This window comes from Strongylocentrotus purpuratus, unplaced genomic scaffold, assembly GCF_000002235.5.
Source record: "Strongylocentrotus purpuratus isolate Spur 01 unplaced genomic scaffold, Spur_5.0 spur5_scaffold_8, whole genome shotgun sequence".
NCBI lineage: Eukaryota > Metazoa > Echinodermata > Echinoidea > Camarodonta > Strongylocentrotidae > Strongylocentrotus > Strongylocentrotus purpuratus.
The window spans coordinates 11,465,246-11,491,390 of NW_022145614.1; the positions used below are offsets into that span (position 1 = coordinate 11,465,246).

Genomic DNA, 26,145 nt, shown 5'->3' on the forward strand with positions numbered 1-26,145 from the left:
TGATTGCGAAAGAATCGTCTATGATGTGGGCGAAAGTGAGAAAAATATGTAATTTTTGGCCGTACATCAATATTCTTCGCAGATCAGAGAATAACGGGGTGAGAAGAAGTGAGAGAGTTGAATTAGTTCCCAAACAAATAGTGGCATATCCAGAAATTGACTAATATGCAGGGGAGTGGGGGCGCGAATATACACGATTGTATCTTCATTTTAGCCTTACGGTCTGTAGACCAAGATGTTGCTTTTTCCCCTCGAACCTGATTAAATCAGGGGGCAAACATGACTGTTACTTGCAATAGTCATCAACTAAAGTGAATTAAATAAATGAATTAAATGCGACGAATAACTTTGCGAGTCTTTTGTGCCCGGCCCCCCCCCCACTCACTGTTATTTAGGGTACGCATATGCGTGTTCCAACCGACCCCCCCCCCCCCTTTTCAGCAAAAGTCCGGTGTGTAAAGTCAATACGGCTCGACCTTTTTCTTTTGTATACGAGCCTTTTTCAGCACCCCCCCCCCCCCTTTTCAGCAAAAGTCCGGTGTGTAAAGTCAATACGGGTCGACCTTTTTCTTTTGTTACGAAAAGGACATTTTGGCAACACGCATGGGGTCCGTCCGTTCTCGGAGTGGGGGGGGGGGGGGGGGGGGCTGATACCCCCTTTATAACCCTTTATAACTATACTCTATTATAACCATAACTATATAAATTGAAGCGGCTGATTAAAAATGTTAGTATCTTGCAATAGTCATCAACTAAAGTGAATTAAATAAATGAATTAAATGCGACAAATAACTTTGCGAGTCTTGTGTGCATCAGTGCAAGGCCGGCATGGGCCAAGGATGACGATTATTGGAGCAGTCACCCCTTCCCCCTCACGGTCCATAACTGGTTAAATCGAATGCAATGTGACCCCAACCATGTTGCGCCCCTCCGAAAAAATGGACGAAAGCCCCTGTTTAAGTTTTTTTCTTTTTTTTCTTTCTGTTTTTATTGTTTTTTCTGAAAAATTAACAGAGTAAAAGCAGCAATATAAAATATAATATCATCTTAAAACTACAAAACAGGCACGCACTCATGCACCCATAGCCCCTGTTTAAGTTAATCACTTTCTATGCCATTAGGTTTGCATAGTTCTCCAGATCACTTGAATGTCATTGTCGATGTGTTAAGCTTGTTATGTTGGGGAAAACCCGGCCAGTCCAAAGTACAATAATAATTAACCTTGCATAGAATGTCTGGTTGTAGGTCTACTGGTTGTCTCGTGTTATAATTTCTATATAGATATTTCCTTGTAGACGATCACTTATAGTCACTAGATATCACCACATAATTACCAGGCCTACATTCAAATCTACAAGACTTGTTGTCTGTTATGGAATTCACTCCATAGTGTAGCAGTGATTACTGGTAATTTCTTTGTGATCTTTCAATGTTCTAGGCTTGTGTATGTTCTGGAGGAAACTACTTTGTTCTTTTCAAATTCAGGTCCGGAAATGTGTAGCCTACGCTACATGGCTGTATACAACTAGCTGTAGGCCTACCTGACAACTAAAGTCTGCTCTCTTTATGGGGGAATTGTCAATAGTTCTCGAGTCGGCTTTTATGATGTGAGTATGATTAGGAAAAATATTGCCTATGCATAATAATTATGTATGTGTATTATGATAATTTGGTATGGATAGAACCACCTTTGGCATTTTGTATGGTAGCCGCGAAGAAAAAGACAGTCGTGAGAACTACACCACGGTTCGTTTGTCATGTGATTGAACGTAATTCAAAGAAAATGATGACTACAATTTTATAGACCTAAATATATTCCACGTAAAGGCACAAACATGTTGGAAAAGAAAGCCATTTCAAAAAATAATGTTGGCTTAATTATTACAGCCTAAATTACGCGCAGTGTATTTAGCCGCGTTACTTTTGGCAACTGATTGAGTTACTGCGTGCATTAATGATATTATTGAACGGTATTGTAAAGTTGATGCATTTTTAAAGGCATGTGGAGGCCCTCGAAATAGGCCCCTTTTCATTCACCTGTAAAGAATAATAGTATTTCAATAGACAGAATCCGAACTGCATACATTAGTTGTTGCCAGGTTGGACAAACATTATGGCCCAAATTCACAAAGCAAGGTTTGAGCTCAGACCAAGGTTTGAGCTCAAACCTCCTTTTGTTTCGCCAAACCTCCTTTTGTTCTTTACAAACCAGGTTTGTAAAAAACGCGTAAAACGCGTCATATGACGTACGAAAACCAAGGTTTGTCGACAAACCTCCTTTGTGAATTCGGGCCTATGGCTTGACCTACCTAGCAACAATTAATATATGCAGTTTGCATTCTTCCTATTGAAATACTATTAGTCTTATCAGGTGAATGAAATAGCTTGTATTGAGGCACTTCACAAAGAGGTATGCAATAAATTTGGTTACATTACGAAAATGGCCTATTAGCTGTTGAATATCGTGATATAGAGATATAGGATGATTAATGGTCTTGCCATGTACCTAAATACTGAGTTATTCGCAATCTCGAGTTGAGTGAATACATTTTTGGTTAGAGAGAAAATAATTATGATGTGGTATCTGCAGGTTTGATTGTGATTTCCAACTAGACCAGGGCTTAGCCTATATTCCATGTACTTTGTACTATGATGCTACAAGTATGCCGAAACATGTATCAAATTGTATAGGAAAGAGAACCTCAACACTAGACTGATTCAACTTAATCTAATCGTATAGAAAGCATTTGTATAGGACTACACTGAAATTGAACATTATCTAACGACATGTCAGTTACGTGACGTTAAGTTGACTTGAGAGAAAGAAAACAATTCACTGAGAACAAAGAGTGAAAAAAAACGAAGCGAGGAATTTGTATTGTATTGTATGGGTTTATTGAGATAAAAATGCAGGCACCTGACTCTGTCAAAAGTATCATAATGACATTCCAAACATGCTTCCAAGCTGTGATCTCATCACGAATGCCGCCAGTCAGCCATACGTTTTAAAAACACAGAACTGTGCCTGGAACTCTACAAAATGCCTGCGCAAAAGAAACCGAATCGCTAAAAATCACGGAAATGCATGTGCAGTTGTGGCGTACAAATGAATATTGACGTTTTCAATAGGCAATTAGAAGTACTTTACAAGAGAAACATGTAATTTTGGCTGTTACACAATGATTTTAAACTTCATTTTAAAACTTATCCTATCCATTTCCAAGGAATAGAAGGTAATAGCACAGTAAAGAAGTTTATGTATTTTTTAAAGTTTGGCAAATCCAGATGTATGTCCACCAGTGTCCACTTCTTTAATAATCAATTTAATATCACACAAATTGTCATACGTTGGGGCATGGGCGTCAATCCTTTCGTAATACCTATTGTTCAGGGGGGGGGGGATAAATGAATAGATCACCCCCCTGAACAATAGGTATCAATTACAGATTAACGCCCATGCTTTGGGGTTCACTGCTTCTCTAACTGGTCTTAAATCGCGATACTTTTCTTGAAACTGCACTCTAGGCCCTGGCCCAGCGAAAAGAATCTGAAGAAATGTAAAAGGTTCTTTTGTCTGTGATGATGCGTGATTACATAATCAACATTGTCGCGTCAAATGAATGTCCTCATAAACATTCACATTATTAGGTGGTGGCCGTGGTCATGATGTGATCAAAGAAAGACTCTCATTATTAGTCCATCTGTAGTAGGGTCTATGGTATAACATTAGTGAATTATTTTCTACAATGCACTCTAAAAGGAATATAGAACGCAGTAATTTAAAGAGACGATATATTTTTTTAACTAGAAAGGGATTTGATTCATTAATCGTCAAATAATTTCACTGCACTAATGCCCGTTCAACGCACAAATGTTAAAACGGGATGAGCAAAAATGTTCGTGAGGAATGTTACAGATTGTCACTTTGTTTGATATTAGACAAACTAATCAGACTATTGTCTTTTACTTTCAATAAGCGAGTTCGTAATCGAACCCAAATTGTAAAACCATTGAGACGAATACTCGGCTCGTGCTCATGAAAGTTATGTAACAGTACATTTATCTGATACACAGGTGGAAGTATTCTTCTCAAGAGGCAAACAAAAGGTATTCATGAAGTACCTTCATCCCTTTGGCAGTGATTATTCTAAAATGCACATGTGGGACGTACCCATCGTGTAAAAGATCTGTGGATATTTTGGGGTCATGCGTTCCAGAGCTATTTACGAACTCGCTTATTCTAGTACAATTCAGAGGATCCCTATTTTCTGAATTCTTATCATGTTCTTTCAATTGTCGGTGTATTGAGTATTTTTCATAAAGTGCACTGGTTGTCAAGTTCAACATTGATGGTGATCGCAAAGAGTATTCTGTTTGCGAAATTAGAAACTTTTAGATTCTGCACGACAAGAACGCGGACTGCCCTTTTAAGGCAATGTGACGTCACTACCAGTGCCTTAAAGGGCCTAGACGTCACATTGCCTTAATAGGGCAGTCCACGTTCTCGTCGTGCAGCATCTAAAAGTTCCTAATAAAATTCAAGTTAGGGATAAAAATTTCCTGATTGAACAATTCGGTGGAAAATTCGGTCGGTTGGCAAGTAATGAAAGGTTTTAAGAAACCTCAAGAAATCTCACTGTGAAAGCACTTGGGCATGTCCATAAACGTACTGTGATTTATAAGCTATCTCAATTCCCCACCACCTTCACATTTCTAATTTTGTTTTTTCTCTCTCTGTTCCTTCTTTTGATAGACTACATGTATCTTGGAGCGGTCCAGAATGGCGTCCGCATGCCAGGCAACACCGGCCGAGCTGGAGTGTGCCATCTGCTGCGAGCTACTTATCGACCCGAGGAATCTAGATTGCTCCCATACTTTCTGCATGGCATGTTTGCTCCGTCTGTATCAAACCAAGCAAGATTTCAACTCTGTGGACTGCCCACTCTGCCGTCACGTGACTTGTCTGGAGGAAGGGGACCTATCCAGCTTGCAACCGAATGTGGGCATCCAGACTGCGGTCAAAAGCCTGGAGAAGAAAAACGACTCCTTGAAGGAACGTGTGGAGGCTAGGTTGAACATGCTTCTTGAATATGTCTCGCTTATCAATGATGTCGAGGACGCTGTTAACATCGATCTTAATCGAGCTAAGAACGCCATCGAAGAGGCATTCAATGACGGCCTCCAGAGACTGACCGGAAGGAACGATGAGCTCATCGAGAAATGTCTTCACTACAAACATGACCGTATTTCGAAGTTGAGTATAATGAGAGAGTCCAGCGGTGATATGGTTTCGCGGATCTCTAGTGCCTTTGAGAAGATATCTGGCGATGCGATGTTGTTGTTGGAAGGCGAGGCTTTGGCTGTCCATGAGAGTGCATGCGTTGCGTTACTGAACCTGCTAGATCAAGACGAACCGGATGCTTCAGAGGCACAGGCAATTGCAGAGGACTCTGCCAGTGTGAAATTCATGCGTCCTCCAGGACAAATCGAAATGGACATGGGTACTCTTCAAGGAACAGATACCACAACAACGGACAAAGCAAGGTTTGTCACTGAACTCCCTGTTGAGAATGATAAAGTGGCAGGCCTGGTGATGATGTCCAACCAAAGAGTCGCTTTGGGATTCAGAAACGGGGGCATTCAAATTTTCAACAGAAACGGTGCACAAGAAAAGATCCTAGAAAACATACAAGTGTCGGCTCTTGCTAGGTTTCCCGATGGGCGTTTTGTTGTGAGAGATAGAGATAACAACATCACGCTGTACACTCAAGAGCTAGAAAGACAGAGCACGACATTCGAGACATTGCCTTGGCAGGAAGGTGGGCAAGGGGACATTGACGTCGATGGTCAGGGGAACATCTACGTCAGCTACTGGCTAGCCATGACGATACAAGTGTTCAGTGAAGACGGTGGCATACCTATCAAGGAAATAGATTGCAGTGGATGTGTACCATATCAGCTCTGTATCCGTCCCAACGGGAAGTATATTCTTGTTCAGGATGGACCAACCGTTCGGGTCATCGACGAAGGTGGTATTGAAAAACACGAGGTAACCAAAGGAGGGGTTGTGGGTTATCCTGCATTTGACACGGTCCCCTGTCTCGGTGACGATGTACCCACTATTTTGATCGCTTGGGTCAACGACAAAGAAGGACTTGTTACCATCGACAGTTACACGGACTCTTTGACTCACAAGGATTCCCTTTTCACGGACTTCAAAGTGGCCAGTGCGTGGCCTTCACGGTGCTTCCTCAAGGTTTCTGATGAAGGCTTGGTCGCATTCTATCGCAATTCCCGTTTGTATTTCTTCCACATTCCATTGTCCGCTCGTTGTTGCCTTCTTTAAGACTGTTCAGCCAATGAGCCATACTGAAAGTAGAGGGTTGGAATGGAATTTTCTGACTCGACAGTATACGTCGTGTTCAGTTGCCTCTATCTCGGAACATTCCACAATTTGGATCTAGGAAATTCAGATGATATTTGACTTGCTATAAAAGACATGAAGGAACAAGCAATGCATACAGACATGACAATTTCACCACAACGCATATTCCAGGATTATTATGGAACCTAGGCTGTATTTAAATAACCAAGCAAAAACTTCTACCATCTACAAGGCCTTTCCTGCTAATACGTGTAAGCATAACCATAAGGATACCTTCAGCATGTTAAACAGACTCATCCTCTTTGCTCGCTAACGCGAAGCCAAAACAGAGGAAGGGGAACATCTTCCTTGACCAAGTTATATTTTCCTTTCTCTCCTTTGGTCAAGAAGTGTCCTTAGGCTACACGACCTCTCTCAACAGGTATCGTGAGTTGATTGTAAAATCTGTCATCGTCGAAACGGTGCTCGACATCGGATCCTGGTATCGGGTTGAAATTGGCGATGACTTCGGTCTGGAAATGTTTAGGATTTTGATTAATCAGCAGCGCGTGGTTGGTGTATGTGCAGGGATAACGCGGTTAAGGAGGCGAGGGAGAATTTGGAGTGGAGGGACGTCCGTGTATTAAGGCATGGCTGAACAAAATGAGGGGGGGGGGGGTAAGGATATGGAACGAGACTTTGTGAACATGGACATTTTACAACAAAGGAAAAGAAAGGTAGAAGGCACAGACAAAAGTATTTGAGTAAACGTAATACATATATCTAACTAACCAGTAATAGTACAATATATATTTAAACTTACCCATTATAAATGTGAATCAAGCTTACGGTATATATAAATGTAGAGAAATGTTAAAGATTTGATATTAATGTGCTACATTCCTTTCATTTCAATTTGAAAAATACATAATCGTCTCGTAAAATCTACTTTATGAATGTCATAAAAATGACTTCCTGTACATGAAGAAATAAAATCTGTTTATTTTGATAAAGAGATTTTCTGTAATTTCTTTAACTTTGATGAAGAATACGACGGATTTATATTAACGTCTATCGTCAAACAGCTAACCTTTCTCTTTAAGATACACCAAGTTCGTTTAAACATTTCACTTTGTTGAAAATAAGGACCTGACAGATGCATGAGTCATGAATATGACAGAACCGGAGTTTTGTTTCCTAATTCAATTTACCCCGCACGCTTAAAGACAATGCTTCGCAAATGTAATTACCAATCCTAATAATTTTCTTTTGGGCCATTCACATTTTTTCCCTTTGTGTGGGAATAAGTTTTTATGAATATCGTCAGATCCATTCTTATGTCGATTATGATAAATTACATCTAATTGCACATGATTGATTTCGTAATTCTTACCAATGTTTTTTAATGGAAAACTTGCAGTGGCTATTGCCAAGTTCTGGGGTGAAATGTTAATGTTTGCGCGCCCGTCCATATGCAAATTGAGTTTTGAATACACAGTCATGACCTACTCCTTCCCGGAAACATGTTTACCATTGGAAGTACTGAGCTAATTCTAGATGACTAATTTCCTGGAAGTTTGTATACAGAGTACAATAACATTTTCTCATGATGACGTATACTATAGCTATTAATATGTCAGCTTCTCTCCATACATCGTAGAATGAGATGAAAATGAATTTCGGTGCTTTTTTGTCTTCCTGTCTTTGGTCTTCTCGTACTTTATACAAATATAGCAATATTCCTGAATGTGAAATTGTGTTTTATATCATCTGTAAGTAAGTAATGCAAGTATAATTGTCTTTATTTTTTCAAGATTTGTTTATCCAGAATCACTGAAAACATAATCGTCATCAAGAAAAAATAAAGAAAAGATAAATAAATCTGAAGCGTACTGAATCCAATCTTTGATGCATTTGACCGTGTAGAAGCATTATGATAAGTAGAGTGGTTTTGTATTTTTTTTTTATACATATGGATATGCATATCTGTTTCTCGGAGCGCAACAGGAGTTTGAATCAGCCTACGATATGATTCAATTAGCGAGCCTGTTCGCGCCATAAAGCAGATGAACTAGTCACGTGATTGATTTGTCGTCTGCTTGATTTGAATGGCAGTCCAGCTCTTACGGTGTGACTGAGGAACGAGTGTGAACGAAAGATGATTGGGTTGGAGAGGAGATGTGACAGAAAAGGAGCACAGAGAGATAGAGAGGGAGAGAGAGAGAGAGAGAGAGAAAGAGGGAGGATGAAAGGGAAAAGATGGAGGGGTAAAAAGAGGTGTAAGAGAAGAGAGAAAGAGCATTACGAAAGAAAGAAAGAGAGGGTAAGGGAGAGATTGAGAGAGAGAGTGAGAGAGAGAGAGAGAGAGAGAGAGAGAGAGAGGGGGGGGGGGGGGGGAGAGACATAGGTATCTGGGAAAGAAAGGGGGGACAGAGCACTTCAACAGATGATTATGTTCATAATGAAAAGTGGAAATTAGTGCATATTAGGTATATGAAGGTAATGACAATTTTACAGATTGATTAAAAAAATGAAAATAAAACAAGATAATAATAATAATAATAATAATAATAATGTTAATAATAACAACAACACTAATAACACCAAGAATGTGAACAACATGACGGCTATAATTATAATGCGCCAAAAATAATTGTGTACTAATTTACAAAACATTGTACTTTTTGGAGATACTATTGTTAAAAACAAATAGGAAGAGCAACAAAAGTCTTTAAAAAAAATACTCAAAAATAGGAGGGAAAATAAATCGAGAAAAAAAATAAAGCAAAACATGCATTAGACCGTTATTACAGACAACGACCTATATCATTCCCGATTGCGATTGCTCGTAATCAAATTATCGAAGTGATATCGCTTCTAGACGAGCCAAGCGCGAAATCGCTGTTCGCTTGTAGACAATTTGGTTCACAAACATGTTGCTTGTTAGTCTTCTTTTAAGGTTTTTCGTTTATTGAAGAAGCCTCACTGGGTGTAATATATTACAAGTGCACTCTCGTCCCTATGCCACTTAACACTTCTTTTAATACCTGCTTTAAAGACACTGCTGGCAATTGTCCTTCCTTTCATTTTATTCAAATATATTTACCACGATTGACGTCAATCAAAATTATGTATCTTTAAAGATCTCTTTGTTTTTTGTAGCTTCGTTTTAGAACCCCCCTTATCCTTTTTCTGAATCTTTTAATTTATATACTAGCACCACTAACTAATATATACGTAATGGCAATTTCGAATTCAAAGCATGAATGAAAAGGATGTCAGAAAAGTAGGCCCTACGTAGGAAAGTTTCGTATTACAACCAGGGTTTAATAATAAAAGAATGATTAGGCCTATGCATTTTTGTAAGCACAATTCATCTTTAACAACAAAAAATATCTGAAATGGTAAGAGTACACGACTTTTAGGAGACTAGTTGTGACGTTTCGCATCCACCACGATGAACGCGGCTTAAAGAAGCAGAAGACGAGAACAGAAACCTGCCACAGAAATTACCGCCCAAAATATGGACCAAATTCGATTAGTGAATATCTTAGCGTACAAAAAGGATAGATATAAGGGACTTTAGTGTTCTTTCGCCTGGCTGTACATGCATGATTTTTCTCTCTCTTTTGGTATGAAAAGCAAGACCTAATTTTGTGTTTTCAAGCGAAGGACGTGATCGTGTTTGATTGGGAAGACATGGTTAGTGAAAACTATGGTTTGCTCGAAGTCAATTACGGGTTCATTGACGCGGACTCTAATTCCGATGACGATGGTGATGGTTTAAACCGTGTATGAAATGTTTTGTGGTATTTATTCGACGTAAATAAACTCAAGGATATCATTCAATTGTTGATATGCAGCTTACCGCAGCTGTATTGTGGCTTATAATTGTACAATATCATTGTTACTTGTTTATTGTGCTTAAGCAGGTAACGTATTAATCAAATACAATCTGAAAAGTGGAGATGTATATAGCTATTGTGTTTTTTTTCTTCCTCTGTAACAAGAGCTATTCTCAACAATTCATAGCTAAAAATATTAAACTGAATTGTGACTATAAATTATAAAGCTACACTGTATAACGAAATATGGAAAGAACAGCTACTATATTATAATGTTGATATTGTTTTAGATACTATTATTATCATCACCCTCGGTATTATTGTTCATTATTAGTATTACTATTTCTTCTTCTATTACTATAGTACTACTACTACTACTACTACTACTACTACTACTACTACAACTAGTACTACTACTACTACTACTACTCCTATTACTAGTACTACTACTATTATAAAGATTTGGGAGATACAGTTGTGGAGACACATTCTTGAAAAGGTTGTAAATTTGGATGAAATGTAACGATTTTGGAGGCCCATTCAAGCAAGTGTCAATATTATCACACATCCAGAATGTTTTTCGATATCAAATCGAATTCTGCTCAAATTATCAAAATGAAAAACCCTTTGCTCAATTTGCCGTTAATTCCACTGAAGCACAAATAATACATTTTTGTTCTCACTGGTAATCTTTTACCAGTTTTTCGTCTAATACTGACATAATTCTTTAATTTCTTATCTCTATCTAATCATGAAAACGAGTAAGCCAAGATAAAATCGCTTTCCACTTCTATAAAAATAGTTTACGTCATAGCTTGTGGATTTTGAAAATGTTGATTCTGAATACCTTTCACATGTTTGCACGGATACCAACACACCTGTGGACGTGCACCATGATCTATACATGCTTCCCTCATCGGACGAGAGTGGGTCACAATCATATCCAATTCTACTTTAACACGACTTCATACATTTAGCCTTTCACATCAGTCTGCCTCACCGGGCAGCCGAAACCAAAGCAAAAATCGTCTCGTCCTTCTCACCTGCTCTAGAATAGGTGTTATGTCGTGTTTTTGGCGCTCTTTTGACACTTTCCCAAACATGGTGTTCTAAACTTGGCTACAAGCCGTGCCATTTCTAGCGTCTTCGTAGCGGGCCGGGTCGTGATTAATTGCATGCTGGGGTAGTTGCCCCCATGCATGCAGGTCGTCCGCGCTGCATGCATGCTCTCATTCTCCTGATATAGTATTAGGCATCGGTGAGTCTCCACCACCATCACCATAACAGCTTGATCTAATATCAAAGCCGATCCACTTTTTGCCTGTTGAATTCATGCGCAACTGATGACAGGAGATGAAAGACAAACACACTAGGGTTGGGTGAGGTTAGGTGCCAGACCTCGTCACTGCCTACCTGTCTCCAATTTGCATCCAACATCTTCCCGCGTTTTTTTTTTTTTGGCGCCGAGTCGAGCCGAGCCGACCTGACCGATCCTCTTCAGTGATCAATAGAGTGCATTGTGGGGGCACGGTGGGGTCAATGATTTCTAGATGAAACTCTCTTCACGCCTGCTCAGGCAAAATATGAACCATCGTTTAGCCGATATTTGCTCTGCATGGCTCTCTTTCTTGGAGTATAGAAACGAAATACTTGTAGATTACAGCACACTAAGTTGGGGAACAAATTTAAATTGTGAAACTGTATTTATGTATCACATAATAATTTGTATAGCTGTATTTTTGGTATTAGTTGAATGGAGAGAAGACGTTTGTTTTTAGTTAGAATCAAGGATGAATAGTAAACACATCTCAAATCCTTTTCCATTGGAAGAACGTATAACTAAAAACACCACTCCAGATTATCCAATCCCTCATGACTATAAAGTTCATGTGACTTCAAACAAAAACAAAATTTTCAACCCTTGCGAAAAAAAAGAAGAAAAAAGAAGAAGAAGAAATCCTCTCCAATTTCTTATGTTTACTCTCAAAAGACTAACACACTTGATGAAAGTCTTGACGATAAGTCCGTTGACTTGTTGTTTAACATGTTTATACATCCAGGAGGTATGATCCGAACAATTGGGAAGAAAGCACGACCTGCTTTCCCCGAAGGCACTTGTAGATTTGTACCTGTTCACCGCTTTCCTTCCCAATGCAACGACTGCTGTTGGGAGCTGGGAGATTTGATAACACAAATGGATTGGAAAGCTCTAACAAGATCAGCGAGGTTTCGGGAAAGATGCACCGCCAAAACAATTCCCCGCGATGATGCATGTCTTTCAAGGGCTTTGGGGATAAAAAAGTTCTGCCTGATAATTCTAATAAATGAAATTTGCTGTGCTTGCTGTACGTCGATGCGCACTTGGACGATGATTTTGGCCTACTTCCCGACATGTTGTTTTCTCTGAACCTCTATAGGAATGTCACGCCGTACACAAGGCGAGAAAGTTGTATGAAGGGATGGGGAAGGCGGTGTACGGATAAGACAACGCTTGAAAACTAAAGCGGGTGCTAAAAATCTGTTTTTCTGAAGGTTTTCTGAACATTAATGTTCTGAAAATATGCCGTTCCAGCTTATTTTTGATTGTCTGAAGTGGTCTTTAACAATTGGCTAAAGAGGCTGCCCAATCATACTAAAATTGCCAAATTGAGAATAACTGTGAGTGCGTGGGTAGGATGTTTTTACGCCCATGAGAGGCAATAATTTTGAGAGAGAAAGAGAGAGAGAGAGAGAGAGAGAGAGAGATAGAAGGTGGGGGGGGGGGGCAGAGAGACACAGCAGGTGTGAAATACGAGTGGATGGCGGTAAAGGTACATTGACATTGCATTCCTTTCAAGAATCGATCTAAGAGAGATATAGCAAGAGAAAGTACTTCTGAGAATCGGAAGCTAATTTTTGCAGATAATTTGGCCACAGTGAGCCATACGATGCACAAAAACACACAATATGCCAATAAATTATGAAACACATTCAGTCACGGTGGTGTTGGCAATGTGAAAAGACAATGTTCACAGTGTTTTCACGTTCTATATCACAGTCACACACAGAACCAAATGTGCTCAAAATAGTTACCACACAGTAATATATGCAATGTCATTAGACTATGTCCACACTGCTTTCACAATGTGGGAAATGAAGTAGTCATGATTATAGGGAGAACTACAGTGTGTTCACATTAGGCCTACAATAATCACACTTGTTTACAACGTTAAAAACAATATTTCAAACCGGTTGCACGTTTTGTGACATACTGGGACATTTAGAAGCCACAGAGATGTCCTTTTGGCAAACAGTGGAAACACCCTATTTTCACATTTTGTGACACGGTTGCATTCAGAGGCCATTGAGAGAACCACCTTTAAAAAAAATGTTTTCACTTTTTGTGACAAAATAGGAAATTTTAGAAGGCACTGCGAGAACCACAGTTTGCATACACCACAGTAATCGCACTGTCTTTTTTGCAATGTGGAAACGCACTGTTTTCGCATTTTGTGACACGGTGGGTTTAATTTATCTTAGAGAGAGAGAGATAAATTGTGTTTTATCCATTTAATGAGTTACGATCAGAGAGTCACCACGCCATCGTGAAGCAGCAAAAATGTTTGGTGAATTGTCATTTTCTCCTACATCAATATGTAAATCTGTCCTTAGACTATTTATTTCTAAACTGAGTTTTCTGAATTCGTGTATCTATAGATTTTCCGAGTCCAATAATTGAATAGAACCGTCACGTTTTTAAAGTCTGCAATTTAGTCTATAGCTGAGTTCAGTTGATGTTATTGGGCTTAGATTAATCTAATCGTGATACCTTTCAACACACCTTTCTTCGACAAAAAATGGAAAGGGAAAATAGTGATGACTTCTGAAAAGTAGGCTAATGGCATCCATTCAGAGTGATAGCTGACCTCGCTCACAACTCCATCGACGAAGAGAAATCGATACCGGAGATAATACGATTGAGTGGGAGACGAGAGCAGGGAAATTAATGTATCGATACAAAGAGCAATTATCTGATTATCGTCGTCTGACCACATGCCGCCAAAAAAAAGGCGGGTGCGCAAGAAAAATGATGATAACATGATAGACCTATCCGAAATCACACACATGCATGTATCTATTAATGCTTTTGGAAAATTAATGATGAATAGAAAATAGGAATAGGAAAAGTTTGTTGCAAATTCCTAACAGCTATTTGTCGAATGACCGATAGGCGTGATAGGTGTGTTTATCGGGGATGCAATCCCTCCCCCGCCGTATATAGGCCCTAATGGGGCTTTGCACGATGTAATAATGAAATTGTGTATTCAAGAGCAACCCCAGACTAGTTTATGAAATATCATATTTGCATAAAATTGGTTAGGCCTATACTTTATCCATATTGTACAGAATGATACAAAGTGTTGTAGCTGTACTGGTCATAGTCAGGCTTATTTCCAAGCATCCGTCAGTTCGGGAAATATAGGCCTATTAAAAAATAATCGAGATCTGACAGAAGATTGAAGAAATGTGTCATTTATCTGTCAACATCAAATGTTTTGACGTCATTCTTATATGAGTATTTATGAAATCATTCTCACTATGACGTTTAATATTAGTTAAGAAAAAACACAAAGCGCTAGTTAAGCACCCTCCTACTTTTCCTATAGGCCTACACCTAAACACTCACTCACGCGCATGCCCAGAAATGTAGACTTCTACTCATTAATAATATTGTCCCACCGAAACATAATTTCCCCGAGACACTAATAAAGTAAAAGCAAATCTGGAGGAAAAAAATACTATGTTGTTATACACAAGGATCATCAGCCGTTTGTTTATTAGGATCTTAATAAGTTCATATCTGCGGTAGATTTCATTTGAATTTAATTCATCAGCTGTCAGACAATGCGATGTAATAAAAGGAAGCCATTTTATTGCAATACCCCTCACTGTTCAACCAGACAGGTATCGAGCTAAAAGATGGCTGCTTACAGGGGCTCCCTGCCGTGGCATCTTGTATTCGATATCCTTTTCCCCAGCGCAGTGTCCTTGTGTTTTGTCTTCCAGTTCCACAACAGATGTCTCCGTGACCGCCATCTTTTGTCCAGACCGAGATTACATTTCCTACCACACCCTGAGAGATGCGCCCAATCCGCCAGTCCTCTTAATGCCGGTAGGCGGGGAAGCATCGGGGGAGACCTCCGGTGGCATTCAGCAGGGGTTAAACCGGTCACTCATGTTATGTGAAGAATAAAAAGTAGGCTTGATTACTCCGTGCGCTCCAACGCACACCCATGAGGGAAGTGTTATTACACGCGCACACTTAACTGAAGGAAATGCAATTTCCCGATGAGAGAGATTGGCTTGTATTAACCAATCACTATATCATCGTACAATGAGGGCAATAACATTTTCTCGTCGCAAACGACCGATGTATAGTAATCCTTGACAGCGAATTGACCTACTTGACCAGGTGGTTTTGTATTGTGTCAGGTTATTAAGATCTTCCGCTTTGGGAGAATTTCAATGCAATCTTCTCATCTGAGAAGACCTGATGATACTGTTTATCCTCGTTAACTCACGTGCAAGATCATTAAACCATTTCCCATCCACTACAAGATTACTTCATCAAGTTTCAAGAAGACATCTTGTTGCGTAGATAGGACAAAAAGTGTTACAGTCCTGAAGTACTTTGTTCATATCTTTTAATCTTTAACCTTTTAACAAAAAACAAGTTTTAATCATAATCGATTTGCAAATTGATTTCTATATAGAGGGTAGCTGTTTTATAAAAAAAAAATTATTCATCGCAAATAGGCATACTAGTTAGTAGAGTAAAGAAAACAATGAACAGAATGGAATATAGATTTGCAAAATCAGTAAAGGGGCTAAAAAATAAAAACGAATCTGTTCAATGACATGCCATTAACTGATGAATGAAATTCGAAATAATATTTTTGCTCATGCGTTAGAATTATCAAAGGATACCCTAGTATAATTAATGTCACTGATAAATGACATAGATTATGAAATAATGTTCAAAATGCTATGCGTTTGACCTAAGCGTCGTCCAGTATCATTATATTGTTGTAAACTTAAAATAACTCGGGCTTAAAATCTTATGTACCCAATTCCAATAATGCTCTATCTTATGTTGTTACCTGATGTATCACTTTACCTTATGTTATACTCTTGATCGATTTATACTCTTATTATGTCATGATTGTATTCTGTTTTGTATATTTTATTTCAATTGAATAAACTGAATTGAATTGAATTGAATTGAATTGAATTGAATTGAATTATGTAAAATACAACTATTTCAAATGAAATCCGATATATTTGATTTGGATATTTTTAATTTGATTTAATTATGATACATAGGAAACGTTCCATACGTCATGGGGAGAAATGCTACCTTAGATGATTACTTTTTTGTTCTTTTCATTCATTTATGAAAATGACTGATTTTTCGAAAATTGATGAAACTGAGTGGAGAATGGGAGCCTAACAGAGTTGATGAATCCAACTTACCCTACTTTATCATGACTTTCTAGAAAAATGCATTTTCTTCACTTTTGCTCTGTGGAAGACAAGATTTCACCCCAACAAACAGAAGGGATTGCAATCATATCAATGGATTGGCCGGACCTCCCAGCCCAACTGTTGAAAGACCACTGCAAGGAGTAGAGGGATCGATCGCTTTCCTTTTACCGCCTCCAAATTTACGTCCTAATTTCGTTAATTGTGTTGATCTTTAGCAGCTCGGCGTGCGATTATCGTGTCAGTAACTTAATAACGACTTTCCCATATTCTCATTCCGTCTCTTCGTTTTCTTCTCCCTTATCCCCTCGCCCGCGACACTTCGAGTGGCTCTTGGGCTTTTCATGTTTGCCCCCATCTCTTTGATTTGGTTACATCGATGACGGTAGACCGTGGTCGAGTGTTGGTTTCCCTACGGAGTGGAGTCCCGCGGGCATGCGTTGTAGGTACTACATATTTCGAAGTGATTCACTCGCATGCGTGTCAACGGCACGGCTCTCGCGCGCGCCAGCAGTCATGATGGCGATTGGACGAGTACAGTATGTATCGATCGAAAGGAAAGTGAGTTATGGAATGAACTCCCGAAACCAATTTCGCCTAAAGTCCTTGCTTTGTCTATTATTGAGGACAAGTTGGTCGGCAGTTGTGAATTCAGAAATCAGAAAATAAAAGTACGTGTGGGAGTATAATTATTGTCTTCCGCATTACTAGGGCCAACTATTAGCAAATGATTACTCCCCCAAGAAGAGTTTTGAAAACGGCTTATTATTCCATATGAAATAATTATGATAACTTATTTAAAAAAAGGACAACGGGCAGAAAAAGGTACAGGGAGATAGAGAAGGAGAGAGAGAGAGAAAGAGATAAAGGGACAGAGAGAGAGAGAGAGAGAGAAGGGGCGGCGGTAGTCGATGGAGTATGTATCGTACACCATCACGCCTATGACACATAAAATGTAGGAGGGAGGGGAGGGGAGGGGGAAGGGCATACCCCTTCAACCCCGCATTCCAATATAAGTCTTCCCCCATATCCACCTGCTCCAGTAATGTTTGATCACATTCATAAAACATTTGCTTTGGTCCGAGGGGGGAGTCCAACGTCAGTGGATAAAAGGGTGAAATATTGATCATTATGATTGACATGGCTTAGATGAAGGCATTTGGGGATGTGCTCGTGCATATTTCACCCCTCTTGTCATACACTGAAAGCAACAGAGTTGCAGCATGGCAACATGTTCAGGGGAGTACTCTCCATAGGAGCTTGCAATGAGAAACTTAGGTATATATGCGTATATGTTTAACCCATTATGATTATACGGATTTTTAAATCATTGCTTCATTATAATGTCATTCCAAAGAAACGCAAGTCATCGTTAATTAATTTGTCTTTTGTTTTGAATGGTTAATATTACGATGCTTTGTCATGGATATGAAAGTTAGTAATGTAGATCGGATACATTTCACAGATATCGAGATAATTATAACCTAACAGCAAAGTAAGGCAGACATCTGAGTATAATTGATTTGTTAATAACGTTTCTTTGTTTTATTGATCTTTTTCAACAAAAACAAAAAACAAAAAAAATCCGTGTACATTTCCATATTTTCTTAAAACCAGATTTACCGGCTATTCCCGTTATGACCATGCTATTGAATCTTGTTTATTTTAATATGTATTCATTATGAATACTTAGTTCAATGTGAGGAAATTAATGAAAGAAAATAAATGTTAGTTTGAATTGAATTGAATTGAATCGATTACATTGTATGTGTTTGTTTTGAATTATCTCTGAGCAATTATTTCATACACATTTTGAACGTTAAACTACTAGAAACGGGGAAGGGTCCATAGTAATGAGGCATAAACATTACGGCATTACGACACACAGCTTATGACCGTCCATATTCGGTGGAGCGAGCTTGTGCCAGCCCCCTTTCCCCAAGTCGATTAGTCATATTGCAAGCATGAATGCGTTCTAAGTTTCATGTTATTAAAAAATCCATTATTTTCTAAAGTAGCTCACATCATCATCCAACAACTTTACCTTGATCACCCAAATAAAATGTTAATGGATCCAACTATTGAAGAGATACTGAGACAGTCACCAAATTAACTTTCTCGCATGTCTTGCTTACACCCCCTGTATGTAATATGAGCATTATCGTAATAATAACGTATCCCTTTTCCCTCCCAAGTTGCCACCCCGACGCTGCTCCTAATTGGCAGACGTGTGACTGACTTTTGGCGGCACTTTTCAAAGTTGACCTTTCCCAACACATCGCTTTGTGACAAAATGGCTACTTGAGCTGTTGATGACGCAACAATACACTTCACGGACAGTGCGGATAGACAATGCTCGCGGCGAAATGCGATCGGGAGGCAAGACGCAACAAATAATTTAAGAACGCCTTCGCTGGAAGAGGAAAAAATTGAAGCCAGATGGAGCCGAGATGAGTAAGTGACATGGTTGACTAAATCAGAACCTTTCTTGGCCGTGAAATGGCGGTAAAAATAGTAGTCCCATGCATAATAAATTGTGTTGGCTCAGACGCCCCTCCGGCAGCGTCATAGAGGGGGATTTTGTCGTAAATATCTCGACGAAAAACAATGACTTCTATATATTTTTTTTTTCGAAAGAGGAGAACAAAGTTAGCGTTTTCTCTTTTTTGAATGTTATCAAGAAATCCTGAATGTGTAGTACGCTTTATGAAGTTATACTAAGTCTTAAGGCAACAATTGCAGTTTAAAGCCCATTTCTCTTTTAATCCGATTGGAGTGTTTTACAATAAAAGCACACTACTACAACAAATACAACCAAGTTCCCTAGGAAAATTCAACCTCAAAATATTGAATAAAACGCAATACCAAACGTCAAGTATCATCTTAATTGTTTAGTAAATACACCGTATTTTATCGAATGGAAGACGATTTTTGGCAAAAAGGCAATATCAATGATCTCCATTGGTCATTCTTTTAAAATTATAATTTTGTAATGTTTTTCCTTCGATGTAAGACCATTATCCGTTGAAATTGTTTTCGTGAAACTATACTCTTCTATCAACTCCAAATACGTTTCTGCTAAAAGGAAAACAGAACTGCGTGCGAAAAAAGGGACATTATTTCCCATGGATTCCCCTATTAACGTCTTGTAATGAGGTAACTTTGGAAGGAATGGTGCTCGCTCTGTCATCTAGCGGGACGCGTGGATGATTGCGACGGGCTGTCTCAGGCGACCACTGGCATCACCTCACACCTCGTCCTACCTCCGTTAATTGGACGTTGTTATGTCATCAATTTTTCAGTCAGGCCGATTTGTCAGTGCGTGGACGCAGTTGGACAGTAGTTGACGTGCGTTTTTTTCTTTTTGTTGAAGAAGAAGAAAGGGTGGGATGGGGGTAATACATTTTACGAGAGAGAGAGAGAGAGAGAGAGAGAGAGAGGATGGGGGTGGGAGATATTAATAATAATGGGAGGCAGGAAAGTTAAAAAAAATAGAGATGGTGGATGTCTATTCAATCTGAATACAAATAGACTTGGCATAGATATACAGAATAGAATAAAGTGGTAACAAATGGATTGATGACTTTAACAAAAAATTAAAGTATTGATTATGATATAGAACGGTGATACCAGTAAAATACAGTAAGTGAGTGAGAGAGAGAGAGAGAGAGAGAGAGAGAAACAGAGAGGAGAGAGGGAGAGAGGAGAAGAGAGAGAGAGAGAGAGAGAGAGAGAGAGAGGATAAGAACGAGGGCAGGAATGAAACTGAGAAGTAATGATACATTGTAAGATTAGAATGTGTTACCATCAGCCGGAATGATCAATGAGTATGTCCTATGAAATTTATCACTTCAGACCATTAATGCCTACGGTCCTGTTCGTCTTTTTAAGAAGTCGCTGTACTTTTCCATAATTACAGTAATTCATTAAGAATATCTTTATTTGGTAATCTCAAAGATATCATTGGATCTAGCATTACAAATCTAAAACCAACAAAATTACGTACACAACAAAAGAGCATTAAATCGTCCATCGTATAGGTTTAGATTCTCAGTTACTTTTGTACATTAATATCTTAAACTTTCGTTAAGAGCAATGTTGATGTTGACTGCTATAACGTCATGACTGTTATCATCCGTAGATATGAAAACACTGCTTTGAAGTAAATATATCTCTTTTAATATTAATCAAAGTAAGTTTGACGGTACATGCCTATTGGAAAATCTAATTATAGTGAAAGAACCTTCTACATATCTTGTATGATCAATTATGTGATTGTTTAACGTGACAGGCTAGTCCATCTGTTGAGAATCTCAGAGATATCCCGATTCCAAAAAGCAGGTATAGTTTACCTCCTCCCCCTTTGGATCAATTTTTCATGGCTGTGTATCTTTAGCCTAGCAATAATTAGGTCTCTATTTTCGTCAATTTGCTTTCTTCCAGTGATACGAAGGGGACAGAGAGAGAGAGAGAGAGAGGGGTAAAGATTAGATAAGCGCGGGTATTTTTCCTGGTTCCATCAAGGCCGGACCAGGTGAGTGAGTTGACGCTGCCCGGTCCCTCCCCGGGAGGTGTTGGGCGCGCAGGTGGCCAGGCAGCGGCGGCAATTAGGGAGTCCATCGGGATTGGCATGGCGCGCCCGTAACTTTGCGCCTTCACACCTTGTAAGAGTACACTGAGTGGTCGTCTGCACTCATGCACTCTCTCTCCCCCTCCCCCTCTCTCTTTCCCTCCCTCTCTCTCTCCTTGTCATTGTCAGCAGCATCATGTTCGGATGCGCGGTGAGTAGAGAGGGGTGGTGGTGGAGGTGGAGGTGGTGGTGGTGGTGGTGGTATAGAGGTTGCGGTCCACATGCGGGTGCGGTAATGTCTCGTTCGGGTTACGAGTCCCTATTACCATATGGCACTACCAAAACAAGGGCAAGATGACACGAGAGATGTACAGCTTCCATATATATGGATGTAAAGGAACCATTATGTCGTTTGGAGAGGATTGTCCCTTCATGTTACAAAAATGCGATACTTCGTATTTAATACAAAATATTAAAAAAAAACTTTCTCCTCTGAATTATATCAGCTTAAGTCTTAAAGACTCTATTTATTCTCAGTTTGGAACTAGAAGAGCATTAAAGCTATGTTAAAGTATCTACCTAACCTGTTAAAACAGATTATATTTGATTTAGCGCCCTTGTGGCCCCAAACAGACGATTTGGTTAAAACAACAAGTATACTATTCTTATTGAAAATGACACTATTGTCATGTGCTTCTTTCTTTTCGTGAACTGATTAGCCGAAATGTATCTTTTGTGATAGATTTAGAGGATGACCATGACCGTAAAACAGTTGATAACAAAATAAACAAATTTGATCATCATCTATTATCATATCATTTTTAAGAAAATTTTGAAAACCTGATTTATAATTGATAATTTTGTTTACCCAAGGACGCATTATCAGCCGAAACAACGTTTTTCCTAAGGAGCCTGCAATTATTATTACCCCCAGCAATTTCTATATAGGTACCCATTAACACCTAGGTGAAGAGTGGCAAAGGTGGATACATGTCTTTCCAAAGAACGGTTGTGTTGAGCTGGGATTCGAATCCTTAACCCTTGGATGGAGAGTCAAGTAAATGAACCACTATAAACCACGACACTTCCAGAAAGAGTTGGCGGAACCTCCGATTACTTGTACAGTAAGTTAAGTATTATCATGACAGCTGAATGAGCATGAAACAAGGAAAGTTCTCCCTCATTTTTTGTATTTGTTTACGAAAACATGATTTTAGATACATTTTGCCCAATAAACATTCCACTATTGATGATAGCATAATACAACAGCAAAATAAATACCCCCATAAGATCCGGAATAAAGGGGTTATCATTTCTCGGTCATTTTCCGAAATAAAATAGTCAAAAGTCAAAAGCATTATCTATACATAAATGTATATAGTATTTAAAATATTATTTGTTATCCTTGCAAAGTGTGAAAGTAGATACACTCATCAATCTTCGGTCTGAAGATGCGTGACTTACACGAAGCCATTGGCTAACATAAGTACTGGCGCCAAATCCCTAGGAAATAGACGTAATTTCAACAATTGTCTCTTGGTATTAATGTTTCATAACACATGCATTTCTAACCTGATTATTTTGTTCTTCTTCTTCTTCTTCGTCTCCTTCGAGTCTCTGAAAAACAACAATTTTGTTCACATCTCTCTGAAACAGTAGGGTATTACGGCTTTGGAATCTAAATGTAAATGCATTTTCTCTGAAGGGGTACAAATTCTCATGAATAATTTCCAGGCAGTTTCATTACCTATTCACGAGACAAAGTTTCGCGAGACTTGTTGAAGGGGAAGACGAATGCCAAGGAATGTTTAATTTATAGACAAGCTACGTCACACATCTCGCTCTCTCTCTCACTCACTCTATCTTCCTCCTTCCAGACTTTCATCATTTGTCTTTCATATTTGTTTATCTTACCACTTATTCCCTCCATCTCTCTTTTCCTAGTATGATAACAGTGTCATTTCTCAAAAGTTATTCATATTCACTATGTAATGTTTTTAATGTTTTTGTGCTAATTTCCTTGTGACAATTCCTTCTCCATCGCTCTTCTTTTTGTGATTGATCTTACTCTTCTGTATTTTTTTCCTAAATTCCGTAAATGCCAATAGAATTGCTATACAAAGCAACATACTCTTCGTGAGGTAAAAATCTAAAGTAATTCAGAGGTCTGATCAATATGAATTCTTAAGGAGAAGTTGTTATCATGCTTAATTTTGTGTTTCTATTCCAGATTTGCAAGATATACTTGTGGATGTTCTAATCAATCCACGTGTTCTGAAAATATACTTCGATTATTCATTTGAATTTTCCTTACCCCGTAGTTTGTGCTTGTTCCAATTATCGTTCTTGGTTAGCCACAATGTTCGCATATAAGAAAGAAAGTAAGATGTTTTTTAGTTTCCTTCCTACATTTTTTTTTTTTTGGGGGGGGGGGGGGAGGGGGAGGGAAGGGGGATGGGCTACATTCTAACGTGTCGATTCCTTTCACCCTCTCCCTCTCTCTCTCTATCTCTCTCCTTTTCCCTTTCACTATTTTATTTTTGCCCTGTCCCCATCCTATACTTTCTTTATCACATTATTTTTCTTACCTATTTCCTGCCCTTCTTTCTTTCCGGCTTGGCATGCCAAATCTTTCCTCTTTCTCCTCTTCTCCCGGTGCCTGTAGGAGAGCAAATATCTGTTGATTGTTTTGAAGTGCTGTTGCCGACGCACATGGCTCTGGGCTAAACACGCTCAACAGCTATACATGAATTATTATTAACCGATAAAACAAAAATAGAGAATACTGTCACGTTGTCCTGATCTTCGATCAGTGAACTGTTGATGCATGCCATCGAGGAAGGGGCAATAATTGGGGAAACCATTCTAAAAACTGAAAGCAATCCGGATAGTTGAAAGAATAAGACACAATTATCTGGACATCCAAATATGCATTCTATCATAAATCTAAGTGATTCTTACAAGTTTTATCCAGAGTATGCTGAGGGTAAGAGAATCATACATAATTATGTATATAAAGGAATAGACGAATGAACAATTATAAGAATATGGGAAAATATCAACGCATCTTCCGATGTTAAACGAAACTACTTTTGGGGTTAATATTCAAACATGTTTATCTTCACTCAAAGGATTTATTCATCAACAGTAAACATTTAACATCTTTTTAAGGCTCTGAAATTCCCATGAATCCCATAACGTTCAATTCATGTTCGATATGTTACACAAATGCAAATAGAATCCGATTCTAGTGTTATTTATTCACTTTATATATTGTGTTTTCTTTATTTAAAAAAAGCAGAGTATAGTCCCATTCAGTGCTGTGGAGTGCCTGCTTCACAAGAGAGTCCCGGCCGCTCTGAACAAAATAATTCGACATGAATATAAAACATAGTAATGCATAAAATCCGACTCTTTCAAATCAAGACAGTTTATTCTTACAATATTTGGAAAATGGGGAAACAGGTAGTTTGGTATTTTATGAAGTCGTCTTCTCGACAGATGCTCAGTTTTGTTACTTGTTAATTTTCGTCAAACATAATATAGTTACGGGATGTTGGATGTTGGTGATCGACTTCACGTGAGGATATCACCTTCTTCTATACTGGGTAACAGGTTATAGACATCATAGCTACAGGCTATCTTTGCAAATCATGTTCTTCAAGCTCGAGCTCTCTCACTCTCTGAGTACCAGAATGTCATACTAAATCACAAGCACTCATACAAATACCCCATCCATCTGAAGTTGCTAGGCCTTCCGTCTTCAAATATAAACAAACAATCTCCATAATGTCACATGTATAATGATACCAAATCCCTACCCATTAATCTTTCTTCCTGCAGAGCACGAGGAAGCTAGGCAAAGGAAGATGAAAAGGAAATACTGGGAAACATCGCCGAGACTCAATCATGCTTTGGATAAATGAATTACTTTGGGGGTGGCACAAAAGCGAGAAAATAAGAACAGGCGAACCACTAATCACAGCGGCGAGGGGGAGGATGCTATAAAACCCTAAATCATTGTGCGAAATGAAATCTAAATATTTTGATTGGGCTGACAGAGCGCGGGTTTTTTGCTTGTTTAACGGTCAGCGCAGACGATTGACTTGGGCCATTTCACATCCCGAAAGCAAGGCTTCCTCAAAAGCCTCAGTTATTTTCAGGATCACAATATTCTAACTTTTGTGATTTGATGAAGAGGAGTGCACTGGTAGAGGAGGCTTTTAAAATTCAATTACAATTTATACAAATTTCAGACAATCAAGTCAATTTAAAGTAAACTCGATAATTAGGCCATAACAATAATTTAATTCGAGAAATCGAATTAGCCTAATCAGTCAATAACGTTGAGTTGCTTACTTTAGTTTTCATTTTGAATATCAATGTTTTTTCTTCCTCTATAGGGACATTATGATACCTTTTACAAAGAGAGTAATTATCATATAAATCGAAGATGCTTTCTACCAAAGTAAGTGTATGATTATACTAATAAAATAATCAGATGAAATGAAAGTACAGAAGCCTACACTGTTAGCCGACGAACACTGACAAAATGAAAACTCAAGTTAACAGATGTTATCAGCGAACATGGCGAACAAGGAAACAATACGCCTTTTAGTGATATTCGATATAACATATTTTTGTAATCATTCACTTGTTACGTCTCGCTTCGATCTATAATTCTGGTGTGAACGGTGCCAGGTCTCGTGCGGGGACCGGCGGATTTTGATATACGGATTAATTCCTGAAAATTGAGTGTATTGTCACGGAGGGGATCAAACAGCAGTGGGCCCTGGATTGAATGGATACGTGACTGGGCCCGTGTGACAGGTTTGACGGAGTGA

The 26,145-nt window shown here is 38.7% G+C and overlaps 1 protein-coding gene across 1 annotated transcript; it reads left to right on the forward strand.

The window, feature by feature from the left end:
• The first annotated feature begins 1,222 nt into the window (after positions 1-1,222).
• LOC100888256 lies at positions 1,223-7,830 on the forward strand. The gene is made up of 2 exons (XM_003724357.3): positions 1,223-1,407; positions 4,754-7,830. The coding sequence occupies exon 2, from the start codon at positions 4,781-4,783 to the stop codon at positions 6,344-6,346; it is 1,566 nt and encodes a 521-aa protein (XP_003724405.1). The 5' UTR covers positions 1,223-1,407; positions 4,754-4,780; the 3' UTR covers positions 6,347-7,830.
• The last annotated feature ends 18,315 nt before the right edge of the window (positions 7,831-26,145 follow it).